This window comes from Rhipicephalus microplus, chromosome 3 (assembly GCF_043290135.1).
Source record: "Rhipicephalus microplus isolate Deutch F79 chromosome 3, USDA_Rmic, whole genome shotgun sequence".
Lineage (NCBI taxonomy): Eukaryota > Metazoa > Arthropoda > Arachnida > Ixodida > Ixodidae > Rhipicephalus > Rhipicephalus microplus.
Genome location: NC_134702.1, coordinates 71,451,168 through 71,470,701, shown reverse-complemented (window position 1 = coordinate 71,470,701; position 19,534 = coordinate 71,451,168). Strand labels below are relative to the sequence as shown.

The following is a 19,534-nucleotide window of genomic DNA, read 5'->3' as shown; positions in this document are numbered from 1 at the left end:
GAGTTCGATTCTCGCTGGTCGTGTATGGTGCAGAGAAGGGGTCAGCAACCGCTGGTCCGTGGGCCGCATGCGGCCCCTGAGACACCACGGTGCGTTCCTCAGCACGATATCAGACCTCCCCCCGGCTCCCCTTGCCACTTCCTATTCACACTGTGAAGCCCCTATCTTGAATGCAGAGAACTGCTTTTAACATTAAAGAAATATGACTTATATACCAATTTTGTGCACTTTTGCCAACCCGCTGAATCGCTTCTCCTTGCATGCGAAACCTCGGCTTCCTATTTCCCCAATTTTCCGGCCGGCCCCACCGTGCCGGCTCCATAAAACTTAGTCCTCCTCCTCGATATTTCGTTAAGAAGGTGGTTTTGTATACACAATGCGCGTTAAATGCGCGGTGTCTCCCTGCTTTTATTGCACATTGCCTGAACTGCTGCTTTTTTCCCCCTTTGACAACCTTGGTCTGCAGGACATTAGCACCAATGAGCACTTTTTAGTACATGTAGTGCCGAAAGCAAAGAAAGCTATTGAGGCGCTCATAAACTATCCGTCACCAAATTTTTTTATATCACTCAAGTATATTTTGCGGTGCTGGAGGTGTCTGAAGTCATACTTGTACATACTTCTGAGGCATTCATTCTCATTTCTCAGAAGAGCTAGGGTAAGCCACAGCACTGCACTCACCAGTATTGTTAGAAGGAGGCCTAGCTGTTCTAATCTTCGGAGTTGACACAGTAGGAGGCGGCGTAGGTGTAGGTGGAACCGGAGGCAATGTGGTCGCAGGTTGCGTAGGCAACGGTGAGGGAATTGGTGGCGGTGGTGGAGGAGGTGTAGGTGGTGTGGTAGCAGGAGGAAGTGTGGGCCGGGTAGTCGGAGTAGGCGGAGGAGGAGGTGGTGGCTTGGTAGCAGGTGGCAGTGTCGGCCGGGTAGTCGGAGGAGGTGGTGGAGGTGTAGGTGGTGTAGTAGCAGGAGGCAGTGTGGGCCGGGTAGTTGGAGTAGGTGGAGGAGGAGGTGGTGGTGTGGTAGCAGGTAGCACTGTCGGCCGGGTAGTCGGAGGAGGTGGTGGAGGTGGTGTGGTAGCAGGAGGCAGTGTGGGCCGGGTAGTCGGAGCAGGCGGAGGAGGAGGAGGCGGTGTGGTAGCAGGTGGCAGTGTCGGCCGAGTAGTCGGAGGAGGTGGTGGAGGTGGTGTGGTAGCAGGAGGCAGCGTGGGCCGGGTAGTCGGAGAAGGCGGAGGAGGTGCGGTTGTAGGAGGCAGTGTGGGCCAGGTAGTCGGAGGAGGTGGTGGAGGAGGAGGTGGAGTGGTATCAGGAGGCAGGGTCCACCGCGTAGTCGGAGGAGGTGGAGGTGGTGTGGTAGCAGGAGGCAGTGTGGTTCGGGTAGTCGGAGTAGGTGGAGAAGAAATGGGTGGCAGAGGAAGTGTAGTTGGCGTGGTAGGAGGAGGCAATGTGGGCCGAGGAGACAAGGTAGGTGGAGGAGGTGGAACAGGTGGTGGCCTTGTCGTAGGAGGAGGTGTGCGGGGGGGAGGTGTGGGCGTCGGAGAATGAGTCACCGGTGGAGGGGTTGTCACTGGCGTAGGTATGGGAGCAGGAGGAGGCGATGGAAACGTCGGTGGAACTACAGCAGTGGTACTCTCGCTAATATCGTCGGTAGTTATCTCCATTGTGCTTATCGTGGACCCACGTGATGTTGGTTCTGGTGCCGCTGTATCGAAAGAACAGAAGACACAGGATAGTAGATTGCGTTTAGCTATGCGTGAGAGTGCAATAACAGAGAAGGCGGTGATATTAACTGCAGCTGTTTTGACCACAACAGCAGCTGTAGCTGAAACACTACCACACGACGTATTTAACTGAAATTGATGAGACAATACCCTTCTGATTGGAAGCACACTAAAGGCAAATACCAAGCCGATGCTGAATTCTAAAATAGTGGACCAGAAACCTCGTGGTACTAATTTGGGCGAATTACATGCTCAGTTTGAAATGAAATCTCGTTTTAGCCGTCCGTATCATGTCAGCGCACTTCAAATCAACCGCCTTAAATTGGTCCGTTTCACATGACTGTCGCTGTGCACCACGCTGTCCAGCTTTACTGCGCGGCTGCCGACCCCAGTAGCACCACAGCCTAAGTATCGGGAGCCATAGCAGAAGCAACGGCCATTGAACAATTTTCTGACATGGCCTCCGAGATGGTAAGCGTGCTTTGTTGAACTAGACCCCGCCAGGTGGCACCACCCTGTCCGCTTTAATGTGGCAAGGATATAGCTTATGAACAACTCATGCCATTCCCAATAGTAACTCCCAGTAGTTGTTTTTTGCCTATGAATTGAGTATAAACGCATAAACACCCTTTTATTACGCCTCTTGATGCACGGAAGCTTCTTTTTTATTGCACCTAGTTTGATCACTAGTGGTTATTTGTAGTCGGTTGCTCTCACGTCATCGGAAATAATTTCGAAATAGCTCACAAATCGCGCCCATCGTGTGGTACAATTAGCTTAATTTCTCGGTAAGGCACTGCTGTTCATAATATGGCCGTTTTAAACGTTGTAATACGCTGAACTTTCTCTCCCACACAAATTGTTATTGGCATTAGTGTCACTTTAAGCACAGTTTCTAAGCTTTTGCAACCGATGCTCACAAAGTAGTACAAGAATGCATCAGAGCTAATGGAGTAGCTACGCGAGCCTCCGGAAGTTGCTGGTTGTTCTGCCACAATGAAATTAGACGTAGAGTACTCACGCATAGACACAGCACAATTCATTCGTAAGTAGTGCATAGAGTTTCTTTTTTACGATTTTTTACTAAGGCCACATCGGTTTAATTTCAAATGGAACATGTAGATTTGAGCAATCACTATCAGACCAGATTGGTTGCGGCATGACGTGGTTTTCTCGATCAATCACGGACACCAGTCATTTTACTAAAAAAACTTGGTGTCGCTTTCGCATCCGTGAGTACTGTACATTGAGCGGCTAAGTATTTCGCTAATCGCGTCTACTAACAACAAGTGAACTGCGATTACTTTATGCCACACAACTCACTTGTGGAGACGGAATCCCACTTGCCCGACCCGGCAGCTTGGGCCACCGTTTCGAATTCTGCCGAACTATGCAAAAACTCAGAGCGTAGTGATACCCAATAGTCGTACTGCTTGGTAAGTCCCTTTTTTCATAATTCAAGCATGAAGGGAAGCTTGTTAACACGAGGCCGCAGCTAAGAATCACAGCAGCATTCGCAGTCACGCGTTCCACCGCTCTAGACAAATGTGATTCTGTCTGTACGATGCCAGAACAATTCATGTCCGTATGGTATCGTAAGCACTCCGACACTATCCTATAATGCAGAAGATGAAATATATTTAGTGATACCACCCGAACACTATAGGCCTTTCCGTGAAGCGTATTACTAATCTAAAGCACTGCGTGCCATGAATACTATGTTCCCGGCAGAGGTGTTTAATGTGCTTTCCAGTGGTCAATTTTTTTATGTGAGCTTCACAGTTTCAGTAGCACAGTGATCGACTGAAACGTAAAGAGAGTGGGGCAGGAAAGCTTACTATTAATGAAGCGAAGCTTGTCGAGTATTCAAAAGTTATTAATATGTGACATAGTATGAGCCATTTATTATGTGCGCGCGCGTGTGCTGTCGTTGCTCACAGCGTAATATTTTGCAGAGGTGCATCGCTTTCCATACGAGACCGTACCGTGACTTGGACCCTTAATCTCAAACTGACCTTATCGGTTTATTCATCGCTTCTGTTCCCTTTATGCGCTTCATAAACAAATATGTTAAAGCAACATTTAGAAACGAGCCTGTTATCGTTTCCCCTACTTGCTGTTTGTATGCACTTAATTCTGTGAAGGGCCGAACAACAACAATGAAAATAGGAGATAAGGATGATGATAAAAAGCCCTGCAACTCTTTGTCAAGTATGCATCGAATAGTTTTATCAAAGAAGGTGATTGCATAATCAGTCCACCAGCGCTCGAAGTTTCAGAACACGCTAAGTATGGCCGAAGTTGCAACACAGATCTCTAGCACGTGGTAATTGCCTTTTTCTACTCTCTCGTTCCGACAAGCGCGCTGCACGATAAGCGTGAAGGAATCGCACGAAAGAAAAAAAGCGACGTCATGCGCACGTCACGAATCTGAGCCTGTTTTCCTCCTTTACTCTATAGTGAACGTGTGGCTCACTTGCAATGCGATTTCAAGTGGGCATGTGGCGGCATCCCAAGACGACCACGCTAACTATGCAGCTCACGATGCAAAAGTGAGCCAATGAACGTCTGTGTAACGGTGTACGACATCATTTGTAAAATGAGCTCGGGATTGGTTCTATTTGGCTTTGAGAACTAATTGCAAATGGCAGGCCACATGCAGCACTATCATATTTCATCACAAACTTGGCACCAGCGTTTCCTTCACTAAGTGATCACATGACAATAATAATCAAGGACTGTAACCTAATTGCCAAACAACACGTTTTGTGTTGAGTTTTGCAGCTCTTTTTTAATGCGAAGCATTTCTTAGTGAACTTCGGCGACTTTGAGCGTATCTATCTATCTATCTATCTATCTATCTATCTATCTATCTATCTATCTATCTATCTATCTATCTATTTAGCCACATACAACTTATAGCTCTCCTGGCCGTTTCGTAATAGGTATCAATACCAAATATGGTATGGCATAACATGACTGTATGACGAGCATAATGGACTAGTCATAAAATGATTATCATGACATGCATGTCATAAATGTGAAGATTACCATTTCATGGTCTTGCTGCTCTTGCGGTGGTTTCGTTTATAAGACATGTTGCAGATCTGGCATGGTAGGACATAACTGCAGGGCGAACACTAGTGACAAACACTAACATGGAAATCATCACATGCATCTCATGTAAGTCATGAAACATGACTATATGCCACACTCACAATGCGCTCGTGGCCGTCTCGCTAGCTTCATATACACCAAATTTGGTATTACGGGACCTGAATAGATGAGCAAAGTATGTGACTGGTGCAAACATGATAATGGTGAGATGCGTGTCATGTAACAACATGACTACATGCTACGTTCACGATGTGCTCGTGGCCGTTTCGGTAGCTTCACATGTACTGAATTCGGTATTACGTCACGCAAACGGATGGAATATGTAAATGACAACGTGATAATCATGACATGCGTATCATGGAAAAACATGACTACGTGCCACACTCAAGGCGCGAATACACTCTGATGTGACCCGGCGCGCGTTCGCGTCGGCAATGCCATGGAAGGCGCCGATCTGCCTAGCATATGCTCGCAGGCGCACGCCGCACGGCGTTGCTTTGACGCATGCGCGTTTGAGCGCACCCGGCATCCCTCCGTCACGAATCTAAGAAGACGCGGTGCTGTCTGGGGAACGTCGGCGGCGCGAAATTCAGCGTGTTGCGTTTCGCGCCGGTTGCCGCTGGGCCTCGCCGACAGACGGTGGTCGCACCTGGCGTCACATTTATAGAGTGCTCGACGTTTGCTTGCGTAGCGTCGCTGCACCCAACGTGCACGCGCATCAACGCTACGTGCACTCACCGCAGTTTCGCTAGCTTCACATGTACCAAATTAGGTACTGCATGACGTGAATAGACGACGACGAAGGTAAATGACACGTCCGAACATGATAATCGTGAAATGCATGTCATGTAAAACATGACTACATGCTACGCTCGTAGAGTGCTCGCGGCCGTTTCACTAGTTACCCGTATACCAAATTTGGTATCACGTGACGTGAATGGACGACGAATGCAAATGACACGGCGATACATGATAATCATGACATGCGTGTCATGTAGAACATGACTACATGCTACGCTCATAGTAGCTAGCTGCACATATACCAAATTGGGTATCATGTGACGTGAATAGATTACGAAGGTAAATGCCACGTACAAACGTGATAGTCACCACATGGAAGTCATATGTGGCATAATTTACCTCCGCCTCGTAGAGTCGTGCCGATTTTAAAGTGACATATCAACCTTCTTCATTCGTGCATCGCATGTCATCGATTCCCAATGTACGTGGAATCTGCCAATTTTTATATTCTTAAGGTGCATGCTTCACTCACCTGTGAACAAAATGAAAAGCAAGTAGCAGAAAGTACCGAGCAACACGATCAGGAAGCCACTGAGAAGCAGAATCACGGCTTGGAATTGCCTGCGTTTGGGAAATATGCAGAGTTTAGAAAAGTACACTGCTAAATGTGCAATTCAAAAGAGCACGTTGACATACATATACAACGCTGAATAGCGTTGTATTTATTGTTAGAGCACCGCACGTCACTGGTTTCTGTGGATTAGGCAGGCCTTGTATAATGCTTTGGGCAGAACATCACTAATGTATTGTGATTAGGTCCGTTGAGAGAGCTTGATTATGTTATTTGCTCTTGAGGAAACAGTACTCCCGACAAGGTACTTTTACCAGCACGGCTCAGTGCTCTCCCATAGTTGAGTAAGAAGTACTCAGAATCGTTAAACATTTTTAGTGGCGAAGCTTCTTATAGCGGCCCCCTTTCGTCCCTTGTAGCCGTTGTAGTAGTGTGTAACAAGTATAACATTTTGACCTCCAAGGTGATGCCGGTGAGAGATTTCTGCTGTGCGTTATTGAACAATAAAAGATAGTGCTTAATGTACATGCTAATGGCTGCTAATGGGGAATGCGAGACAGGAACATTTGGCTTTTAGTTAACGCGCACGCTGCAATCTCCGTTAGCAGCCATTGGCATGTACATTGAGCACTATCTGACAAGAAAGGGTTGCTATGTTATACTCGCTGGGCATAACCTCCTAGGTTTTAGGAAGGTTTAGTGAGCGGTGGGCCACAGTGCCATGAATACAGTGAACTAGTATACACCATGAACTCGAGGTGGTTAAAGGTGGGAAGTAGACACGAAGCGCAAGCCGTAAGAAGGTGTGTGTGCCTCCTCGTTCAGTCCTTGGATTGTCCGCTGGATGGCGGTGCTTCTATAAGGGGAATATTTGATGAAAAGATGCGAGATGGTGGTACTTGGAGTGTTGAATAGGTGGACGAACGGGCACGCAGACAAATGCATGGACGGACGCATGGATGGCATGGATGACAAAAGCATGGATGGCTGCTCAGATGGATGGACACATGGACGGACGCTGGAGCGGATGCATGGACGAAAGCAGGGACGGACGCACCGATGAACGTGCGGACGCACAAACAGACACACGCATGGACGGGCGGATGGACGCACAGGCGGCCACACAGGCGCACGCAAGGATGGACGGAAGCAAGAACGAATGGACGGACGGATGCTTCGCCCCACTATCCATCATTCCTGCGTGGTTATGCTGCCATTTTTTTCGAAACACACAGAAAACAATGAGGACAGAGGAGGACCGCCAAACCTTCGATACTGGAAGTGCTTTGTGCGCAACATACGGGAGCCTTTTTCGAAACGAGAATGAAAAGCGCAGAGACAATGACTCATGCACGTCTTATAACATTGTACCTTGGCGACTAGCGTGCATAGTGGCAAATAACAACTGTATTTACTGATATCTCGCCCATAGTTTTGTTTTTACTGATATCTCGCCCATAGTTAGATATTTCTTCTGTGCGTTGTTGAACAATAAAAGATAGTGCTCAAGGTACATGCCAATGGCTGCTTAGGGGGAATGATAGACAAGAGCATTCGGCTTTTAGTCAAATGCGCATGCTGCGATCCCCATTAGCAGCCATTGGCATGTACATTGAACACTATCTGACAAGAAAGAGTTGCTACGTTATACTCGCTGGGTGTAACCTCCATAGTTTTAGAAAGATTTAGCGAGCGTTGAGCCGCAGTGCCATGATTACAGTGAACTAGTACATACCATGAACTCGAGGTGGTTAAAGGTGGGAAGTAGACCCGAAGCGCAAGCGGTAAGAAAGTGTGCGTGTGCCACCTCTCGTTTAGTCCTTGGAATGTCCGCTGGATGGCGGTGCTTCTATAAGGGGAATATTTGATGAAAAGATGCGAGATGGTGGTACTTGGAGTGTTGAATAGGTGGACGAATGGACACACGGACAGATGCATGGACTGATTCACGGATGGCTACACGAACGCATGGACGCATAGACGGACGCAGGAGCGGATGCATGGGCGAAAGCAGGGACGGACGCACAGATGAACGTGCGGACGCAGGAACACACGCACGCACGGGCGGCCACACCGACGCACGCATGGATGAACGGAAGCAAGAACGAATGGACGGACGGATGCTTCGCCCCACTTTCCATCATTCACTCCGTGGATATGCTGCCATTTTTTTGAAAAAGCATAAAGTTTAGAAATATTGTCACAAATGTTAATAACGTTTCAGCAGAACATTTTCTTGTCATACATTGTGACGAGCAACTTGATGTAATATTTTTACACGACGACGACTATCACTAGTTGATTTCTACACTTCCTTCTGTTAAGGTATTTTTATTGTTTTCAAGTCTCCAGTTCTGCTTCAATCATCCTAGTTTTCTCTGGTGCACCGGAAGTTTAATATGAACCAAGTACTTACAAACAGTCGTCCATGTGACGCACGTGTTTTGGTGCGCGAAAAGTGTTGGAGCGCACTCAAAGAAAATATGGAGTATTTCCGGACAATTTTTTTGCCGCGCAACTACTATCGTCGGTAGGCTCTCATGCTTTCCTTGCGTCACCAGCGCGGTACGAGCTCAACGGTCACGAGTGGCGGGCGGCATGTCAGCATGGACTAAAAAATGACAGAAGCCGAGTTTCTGAGAAAGGAAACACCCGGCAGCTACATGAAAGTTATGCTAAACTAGCACAAATATTTAAAATACATCCTTTTTTTTAAGTGAGCTATGAGGCAGCTAAGTATATATTTGCGGTGCTTACCAGGGAACAGCGGCTCGGTATCTTGTGGCTGGTCTGAAAAATAAGACATATTTCAGTATATTGATACAGCTGAAATACTTCGCAATGCCTATCTTTATGAAAGGGTATGAAAGGCTACATGTTGTCTGCACAGTGTTCAAGACCTTAGCCTCTGATGTATACCGTAGCCTCTTGTGCGATTCTGTATATATTACACTGATCCTGCCTGAACAAGAACAACAATTAAAACGTGGTTGAAATTACTACAAATATGTCTAAATAAGAGCAGAAAAAACGAGTAGTTTTTTACCAGGTATTTACTTAGTTGCTCGCCGTTTTTTGGTTTTGTTTCACTATAAATTATTTGTAGCCTACATTAGCAATGATTTAAGCAAAACATCGTTGGCTAGCAAACGAATTGTTATTTGTAATGCACGAGGTGCTAATCAGGCTCATTTCGGTATTGCTTATACGGATCCTTTGAATGACTTGAAAAAGCACAAAACAAGTTTAGAATCAGAACTATCGCACTGTACCTTACATAAGAGGACACTAGTAAACGATAAAATTGGTGAGAAAAGAAAGAGATGATGTCTGATTTTTAAATAAACATCTTACGTCGTATAACTATCAATTAAAGCGCACAAAAAACAGACATGAAGATTCTGTTGCAATTCATCTTACGTCGTGTTTCGTAACGTGGATGTGGATATTCCATTATCCTTGCTTATCCTCATTACTTCTTCAGCTGTGACAACCAGTTGCAGAATTATGAATAGCATTTACTACTAATGTATTTCGCCATTCACAATATCTATATTATTGAGAACATGGACGATGTGGAATACTTACATTTCGCCTACAATGAAACCAGTGAAAGACGAAAAATTGAAGGCGATGCACTCAAAAGTTTCACAATGTAAATGATAGGCTCCTTTTGTGAATACTAATCACGCCATTGAATGTTTGCTTGCGCTTGAATTTGGTATTGTGACACTTCTACGAACACGCACGTCATCGTTGCTCCTACAGAGAGGTGGGCGTGTGGGAAGTGATGCATTCTTTAAAACTTTTCAGTGCGAACGTGACGGAGCACAAGTAAGAGGACGCAGACTGCGCTGTTTAACACCTGAAGTTTATCGAAGGAAATGTCAGCCACCTTGAAAACTAAGAAATGCATGCATAAAATTTACCTGTAATCAAAAAGATCATACAATTTGCGCAGTTCGCAATCTAAAAAGCAAACATCTAGTTGAGACATGCTATCATCTTCCGCAGCTTGAATAAAGTACGCCTTTGCGAGTTCCCGTGCCTTCTATCTCTATGTTTGTGCATGATGACGGTGGTATGGAAGAATGAAATTTCCTTCAATAAACTTGAGGTGTTAGACAGCGCTGTCTGTGTCCTCTCCTTTAAGCTCCGTCTTCTTTACGCTGAAAAGTTTTGAAGAACGCCACTTCTACGTACACGCATTTGTCCAGCTACAAGCTCCGTGCATCAGTATCGATGGGCCTATTTAATGTCTAAGCCCTATAGCCTTCACCTCTATCAGGCGCTCTTCATATTTATAGGCGTCTCAATACGTTACGCAGTCTACTGTAAAGCATATCCACCGGTACTGGAACCGCTAGCTATAAGGATATATCGCGCATTGCATTCTGCACGCCTGCGAGTTTTACGCTATCATCGTCCACGGGAACACTGCTCGGAGTACGCTGCCTTGAACCGAGTGCCGTTTGACACAGAAGACTACTTCGCACCGCGAAGACATTTGGTACTATATACACACACGAAAATCTGTCGGAATGTATTGGAACGCCTTATGGCCGTATGCTGGGACAACACATCTAATAGTATTTGCTATATTGCCAATTATCACCGATGTCTGCAAACTAACATCTATATTCTCAGTTACACTCTACTACAGCTTACCATAACGTAGTTGAGCTAATGGGGGGTATTCGCGTGTACATATTTGTACATTAAATGCTTCTCCTTTCACGCGATTTTTCGACGGCGTAACGTGTGTCGCTCACCTTGTGGTTCCAACTGGTCTTCCCTCCTGTGCGTCGCCAAGCTGCTAACTGCATACAGGTGAGTGTTACATTAGGTTCCCTACTCGTGCACTCGAGTGTAACGCGAGACACAATAGCCTGCCTCGCAAGCTGTCTTATTTTCATGCTATACAAATTGACCAAAACTTGAATCATCATAGGAAGAAAAAAACATCGTACTACCATTTGTCACTAACGTACTCGAGGCTCTAAAGCTCGCATGCAACGGAATGTGATCCACAGCGGTGCTCATAGTCACGAGCTACGAGTGCTGTTATGATTCGCAATCTGCCGTGACCATATATCAGAGTACTGCGGCCTGGCTTTGAGAAGCGCTACAAGGTAGAAGTAAAGGACATTCCTCCAATATTCCGCGGGGCTTCATAGCAGTTCGTTAACATTGTGGCGTGAAATACCAACGCGTATTAAGCTTAGCTCGGGATAACTTATAACCACAAGAAATAACGGATTGCATTGCTTGTGTATTGTGTGCCCCGAAAAAAAGAAAGGTCAATCCCAGGATTGAGCAACGTTAGAAAAAGACTTTAAGCAAATTTTCTACGTCAGTTAGATCTTGCAGATCCCACATGATAACACAGCATCGAAGTGAAGCCGCATTTGAAGTTTCTGAAGGCGTAGGCACCAAAGTAGGAATTTTCAGCATCCGTCGTGGAGTAGAGAAAACAGCTTGATGCGATTTTCGAGCGTGAACTCGACAATGGCGATTTTGCACTTCCTATACTTATATACGATCTTAAGTATTGGCGCAGCCATGAGGGTAGGGGAAGGGGTTGGGGCTCTTCAAATTTTAACAAATTTGCATTTGTATCTATTCACGTATATATACAGACGCATTCACGAACATGCATAAAGTATGATTCGGCTCCCCTCCACCACCCCGCCCCCACCCAAAAAATGGCTTCACATGACGGTGCGGTTTTCCGCTGTTTAACGCTTTGTTTTGTTTGGGCACAATATCTTGAGACCCGAATACAGCTCAGCCACTGATTATGTAGGTCGACACGTGCTACAAGCGGGCACGCTTAGATCATAAGAAAAGTCAATTTATTGTTTAGGTGCCGTGGTTTGACACCAGGCGTAAGACCTTCATAAATACCACCTTTTCTACATTTAAACTTTAAAATACTTTCCTGTGAGTACAAGAGTAGAGAAGAGGTTGCCACATTGAAGCCACATTCTGGACTTTTCCAGGTCACTTTGCGCAATCACAAAGGCGTGTTATCACCTTGCTTGTCAAAGCAATTAGGCGCCAGCTATTTTTGAAGCAGCTTTTGTAATGATGGTTAATTTATTCTTGCTAGTAGTAAATTGCTTTTAGTTTATTTTAGTGATAATGATGTGAAAGTAACTTTGGCTATATAGCCCGGTAACTATTGAATTTCCAAGGACTACGATGAAATAGAAACAATGCGAGTACGGCGAGCATTGATTGACTTGCAGTTATATACAATCACATGAACTGGTAGACATAGACATGCTAATAACCTAGCTAAAATATCATTATTGCTGTTCGAAATGTTAATCAATACTTCAAGGTCTGTAAAAGAACTATAGCTTTTTCGCGCCTGCCGTAGATATTGTGTTGCAGTGACAAAAGCTTTGCGAACATGAAGCATTAGAATATCTTATATTACTCAGTCATATCTCGTATGGAGCATAATGATGAGAATATTTAAGTTCAATATTTGTTATAGAAAGTCATTGGAGTTCAGAGTGTGTCCGGTCACATCGGGAAAACGTTAAGCAATGTGTAAGCGTATACGACGAGAGTTAGCTTGAATACAACTGCCTGGAGGTTTAGGTAATCTATGAACGTATACGTCTAGAAATAGCTTGAGTACAACCGGTTAGACGTTTATGTAATCTACCAATGTATACGTCTAAATATATCTTGAATACAACTGGCTGAACGTTCCGGTAATCTATAAACGTATACGTCTAGAAATAATTATATAAAACTGGCTGCCAAAAAAATTGGCAGATCCCACGTATTGTGGGAATCGGTGATATGCGAAGCACGACTGAGAAATGTTAATATATTACTTAAAGTTATCACAACGTTACGAGGTAAACAGACGTATTACACAGTAAACACAAGTAGAAATGTTATGTGCACTCACCTATCTAGATAAGATGCAAGTGTGTTGTTCATAATTGTGTAATGACGGCACCCATAACGTTTGCAATACGAGCACCAGCTGTTGTAGGCTGATGTGTTGTTGTATTATTCCTTGATGGAAGTGAACGCACACACATAACAAATAAGCGTCCATGTGTCGAAAGGGTTGATAACACATCGTTAACAACCTCACTGTGAACAGTCAGCACCAGCACCTGAAGAAGACTTCACGGATCTGTCTGCTATTTTGTCGACGAGGGACCTATGTACACTGAAGTAAACGGCTAGGAGCGTCAAACGGCTAGGAGCTACTGTTGAGGTGTCGCAATGTGATGCAGACAGTTACGAGGCTCACTTTTCTCCTCTTTTCTCTAAGAATCACATAAGTATAAACTTTCAGAAAGAAGCAGTACGGAAGTTTCTTTCAGCACAGAGTCTTGTTCAATGTCTTGCACGTGTGCACGAGGAGACTGTATGCTGAGAGCAGCGAGTGCGAGTTGCTTCCTGTGACGTTTGTGCCGCACGAAGGCGTCAGTCTGATCTAGGACAGTAGCCAGGTGATTTTTTCTAGCCGGGTCACTTCGTCTACAAGTCGTCTGTCGATGGAACCACGCAAGTGATGAAACTTGATATCACACTTTGAGTTGGTTATGTATAAGCCATTTAGGCTGGTAGCCCTGGACAGGGCCACGTAGACCAGCCTCAGAGAATGGCGCCTGTCGTATTTGTACACTGCCTCAGCGTACGTGGCTCCTTCCGCCTTGTGTATAGTTATCGCGTTGGCTTGTGCGAGGAGAAACTCTCGCAAGAGATGTTTTGCATTGCGTAGATCGTGGTCGTGGCAGTTGGCAGTCCCACGGGAACCCACTGCGATTGTATGGAGGGATTTGCGACCATGACGTGTTTCATTCTAGCTCAAGCGACGATGTCTACTGCAGATGCCGGGAACGCCAGCCACAGACGCACGAGGTTGGCATGTTTATAATGCGTGATGTAGCGCAAGGTGCCCATGTTTCCATTGACAAGACCATCACTGACGTCAATGCTGGCCGTGATTATGTAGGGTTTGCCGACGCTCAGACAAATGTAGGCTGGCAGGCCCCCCACGTCCTTGGTGTTCATGTTAGCCATCTTTGAAAGGGTATCTCTGTACGCCTGCTCATCCTTGTAGTCACTGATCTTATCGCAGGTGTAATGGCGTGAAACGTCTCCCGCATTCTCGAGGCAGTGCGCGTTGTAGCGGTTGACGTCCGCATTGCTGTAGAGTAGCCGGATGTCATTTTGGCACTTTTCGGTGGTTTGCTCGAATGACACAAAGTGGCTCTCAGTCATCGTGACGTCATCCTCGCTAATCGCGAGGCCTTCACCCAATCTTGTAAGATGACTAGAAGGCTGCGTCACTTTGGCGGACAACGCGAACGAGCTGGTGGTAGTGGAGAGTCGTCCAGGGATGCTCCATTTTCAGCTCCCTTACTTTCTCGCGCTGCGCCTGTACACCTCAGTTGCCTTGATGGGAGGCAACTGACGGAGGTCGCCACACATGCACACGTTGAGGTCCCCGATGGGTTCGTGAATGTTCTGCGTCATTTGGCGCAGCCTGTCGTCCACTTTCACTAGCACTTTAGAGCCCATCATGCTGACATCGTCTACTAATATTGCCTTGACGTCCCTGAAAGCACATCTATAGGTACTTAAATTGTTGTGACTGAAGCCACTATCATCCATCGTTGTTGTTATCTTGAGCGCCGAGTGTACAGTGATGCCTCCGATAGTATTAGCGGCTTTTTCAGTTGTTGCCATAGTCACATAAGCATTGCTTGCGAAGCCCGGGCTCTTATAGAGCCGGTTGTAGGTATCATTTAAAGGTTAACCATGAATGTCTTGCCACACCCTACTGGCCCCGTCAAGAAGACTCGAATCGGTGCCTTATTGGGAAGCTGCGAGCGTTGGATGACCTCCAGTAGAAGTGAGCGCTGCTCCTGTGTGAAGTGCGTGGCCGCGCAGTAGTCCCTGGTATTCATGATTTCCTCCCTTCTCCTCACTGCACTGCAAGTGTTACGTGCTCCGCATGCGGAAGTAGCATGTGCGATATCAACATTTTCGGGTCGGTCCACCGACAGAACGCTTTCTTGCCTTACCACGGTTTCTTCTTGCTTTTGGTTTTCAACAATGTTTCGTAGCAGAAGTTCATGGCACATCTGTTCGAGGTCCTCCCCAGGAATGTTTTCCTCGATTTCTTACTTTTCCGACACAATTTGGTCAAGGTGAGTCTCGTAGAAAGACATCGATACATCGATGCTCTCGCGCCTGAACGGGCGAAAGAGCCTGACTATTTCTCGCATAAAATCATCCGCGTCATCTCTTCTATAGGCTCAGTATCGGATGATCTTGGACACTTTGCGGCGTCAATACTGGCCATGCTGATGGTTGTATACAAGTAATGCGCGACAAAGTCCGTGAGGTACACGCTGGCCATTTCTTCGGAGCGATCCTCGTATTTCTGACCCACGTTCAGCTTCCACACGTCAGTGGAGTCGGCTTCTTCATCGTAGAGTTCTCACTGCTGCTTGCGGATGCGTACTCATTCGTCAGGGTGCATGATAGGTATGAAAGCGATTTACTGGCTGGAATCAGACATGCCAAGACGGAGAAAGATCCATGCAGCTTTTTGGGTGCTCATCTCAGCACCGTTAAGCACACGCACATCAAGCTCACTAACAAGTTTGCTGAGAGCAAGGTTTTGGTAGTGCTTCTCAATGTCTGCAAGTGTGGTGTGCAGGTTCGAGAACCCATGGTTGGTGTTGTGGACGTAGTCCACCACATACGCCGTGCACGAATAGGCATCCATGGTCAGCTGGATGTCCATTTTGGAGTTCAGGACAGACGCTATCCACGGATGAAAGGCATTCACAAATCGCTGGTGGGCGTCTCTCTTGATAAAGACTGTGGCGCAGCTGATGCCTGCCTTGAGCACCTGGATGTATTCAGGCTCTATGGCAATACCGTTGTTCTGCCAAAACTCGTCAATTGATGCGTATTGCACTTCTTCCAAATTGATGTGCACAAGTTTATACTTTTCGTGCAGGGCCGTGAGTTCCAGTGTATTTCATTCGTGCGTGAGAGTGGGGGTTAGAATACGTGTCTCCCTCATTGGCCAGAAGTCCGTGATGATACTGGGTAGACGAGGGTTTTGCCAGGAATAACGCTGTTCAAAACGACATTTGTGGCCGAGGCACTTCGATCTGTGGCGCAAGTGGAGGTGGCCGAACGGCGCGAAGGTGGGGAGTTCTCATGATGTGTGCGTCATGTGATGCGTCATCCGCTGCGAGAATTCCTTCACTATTCGCTTCTGTGAATACAGCTTTACGTGAGCCATGGCTCATTCCACCATCGTTGCCAACTCACCACTATCTGGATGGAGCAGATGTGTTCTTTGTGAGTGCTTACATTCCTGGCTGACTCCACTTTGACGCTCAACATGCTGTGCCGTGTGAACGCATTATGTTAAGCAAGCCGTGTATGACACGCATAGAATGAATCGCATGTTAGAACATGTAATTAATGTTCGTCAAACACGGACGGTTTTCGATGCCTACTAAGGTGTATATCAAGCTAGTGAACCAGCTGCAACGCATCTTGAGCGTCGCATGTGAAGTATACCGTGCATGACTTCCATGTCATGGTTATCATGTTTGCACCTGGCATTCGGGTTCGTCGTCCATTCACGTCACGTAATACCAAATTTGGTATGTTTGAAGCTTGCGAAACAGCCGCGAGCGCGCTATGAGCGTAGCATGTAGTCATGTTTTACGTGGCAAGCATGTAAAGATTATCATGTTTCGACGTGTCATTTACCTTCGTCATGTAATCATGTCTCGTAAAAACAAATTTCGTATTTGTGAAGCTAGCAAAACGGCCGTGAGCGCATCATGAGCTTGGAATGTAGTAAAGCTCTAATATCAGACGCATGTCATGACTGTCATGTTTGCTCCAGTCATATACCTTCGTTGTGCATTCACGTCCCATAACACCAAATTTGATATATGTGAAGCAGGCGAAACGACTGTGAGCGCACCATGAGCGTAGCGTGTCGGGTAGTCATACCTCATACCTTACATGCCATGCATGTCATAATTTCCACGTTATGGTCTCTCACTTGTGTTCGCCCTGCAGTTATGTCCTACCATGCCAGATCTGCAACATGTCTTATAAACGAAACCACCGCAAGAGCAGCAAGACCATGAAATGGTAATCTTCACATTTATGACATGCATGTCATGATAATCATTTTATGACTAGTCCATTATGCTCGTCATACAGTCATGTTATGCCATACCATATTTGGTATTGATACCTATAACGAAACGGCCAGGAGAGCTATAAGTTGTATGTGGCTAAATAGATAGATAGATAGATAGATAGGTAGATAGATAGATAGATAGATAGATAGATAGATAGATAGATAGATAGATAGATAGATAGATAGATAGATAGATAGATAGATAGATAGATAGATAGATAGATAGATAGATAGATAGATAGATAGATACGCTCATAGTCGCCGAATCTCGCTAAGATATGCTCATGTAAAGAAAGTCAAGTTGCGGTGTTCACTCACGAGGCTATGCTCCTATTGGGAGGAACGCCACCATTTCATTGAGGATCGGTGGCACTGTAACGTCGACGCTTTACGTTTACGAGGGAACGGCCTAATGGAACGGCGTTAGTTCTGTAAACGTTCTACTTCACACTTTACCATGGTAGTGAGCAGGTGCACGCAAGTGACACGTCCTGCAGAACAGGGTAGATGGGCGACTGCGTGTGGCACAAAAAGTGCCGCCATGTCCACGAAGTGAATGATGATGAGTGGCCGAAGCTCCGGAGGTAAACCTGGTAAACCATGAATCCTCCGTACATTTTGCCCACTCGAATTTATTACAACGCTCCCCCTAGCGTACGTCACCGCACTAAATCGAACGATTGTCTTCCACCATTGACACGCGATATGTAACATCATTCCTATTTTATAACATCTCGCAACTTTCATCATCATCTACAAGTTCCGCCGTCTAGTTTACAACATCTTGCATCTTTTTATGGATGGATGGATGGATGGATGTGGCTGTACCCTTTAGATAGGGTGGCGGCTAACGCCACCTAGCCTTAATACTTAGTGAACTAACCATTAGATTTATCTATTTTTTTAAATAGTGAGGTTGAGGATTCGTACTTTGCAGTGAAGGGTTTAATTTTCACTTGTGCTTTGACTTAAGCCACCAATCAGATAACCTCCTTTTAGTTAAGTCTAGCCGCTTAAAGTCAATTTTGCCCTCCCTGTCCCTAAACCCCAGTGCTTTGAAAAACTCTGCGTCATCATCCTGAACTATAGGGTGAAGCCCTTTACAGAACATTATCAAGTGTTCGGCAGTTTCTTCTTCCTCTCCGCACGCACTGCACACTGTGTCTACCCCTTCGTATTTGGCCCGATATGTCTTGGTTCGCCATACTCCCGTCCTGGCCTCAAACAGTAGAGAACTACCCCGAGTATTATCCTATATCCTTTCTTTGGTAATTTTCTGCTTAAAAGTTCGATAGATCTCTAGGGCGGACTTCTTAATCATGCCAATTCTCCACATGTAAGTGTCCGTTTCCTTCACTTTCTTCTTAACTGGTAGTTCTTTTTGGTTTGGCCACCTGCTGTTTTCTAAGTATTTACGAGTCAACTTCCTGGTTCACTTTCTCCAATTTGTATCGGCATTCTTCATGTACATGTAGCTGAAAACCTTCCAAGCCCAATGCTCCTCCCCCATTTCTCTCAATCGCTTCTACAATTTTCTCTTGCTGCTAGCATCCCTGCCCTCAAATGATGTTCATACCATATCACCTTGTACTCATTGATTTGGTGTATTCCTGTGAGCTCCTAAAGCAAGCCTACCTATTACACGTTGCTTAATTTCTAATCTTGCTTGAACTTCTGATCTCATGCACAAGACCGCATTGCCGAACGTCAGCCCAGGAACCGTGACCCCTTTCCATGTTCCTCTCACGACATCATACCCATTGTAATTCCACAGTGCCCTATTTTTTATCACTGCTGCATCCTGTTACCTTTAGTCGTCACGTATATTTCGTGTTCTCTTAGGTACTCAGTCCCATTGCTTATCCATACGCTTATCCAATGCTTATCTGTTATCTCTAGCGTGACCTCCTGTATTCTAAGCTCACTACCTTCATTATCATTTAAAATCATGACTGCTGATTTTTCTTTACTGAATCTAAAATCTAACCTATCTCCCTCATTACCGCAGATGTCCATCAATCTCTGCAAATCTTCCTTGTTGTCGGCCATTAGCACTATATCATCTGCGTACATTAATGCTGGTAGTGACCGATCAATGATTTTTCCTTGTTTGACTAAAGTGAGGTTGAAGCCAAGTCCCCTTCCGTCTAATTTGGCC

The 19,534-nt window shown here is 45.7% G+C and overlaps 1 protein-coding gene across 1 annotated transcript in view; it reads right to left on the bottom strand.

Annotated features, from left to right (window-relative positions):
• The window catches only part of LOC119185179 (uncharacterized), a 66,246-nt gene extending 64,560 nt beyond the window's left edge, over positions 1–1,686 (bottom strand). Inside the window, exon 1 of the mRNA XM_037434280.2 lies at positions 682–1,686. Within this exon, the coding sequence (XP_037290177.2) occupies positions 682–1,657 (976 nt within the window). The 5' untranslated portion in view covers positions 1,658–1,686. The remainder of the gene's footprint in view (positions 1–681) is intronic.
• Between the last annotated feature and the right edge of the window lie 17,848 nt (positions 1,687–19,534).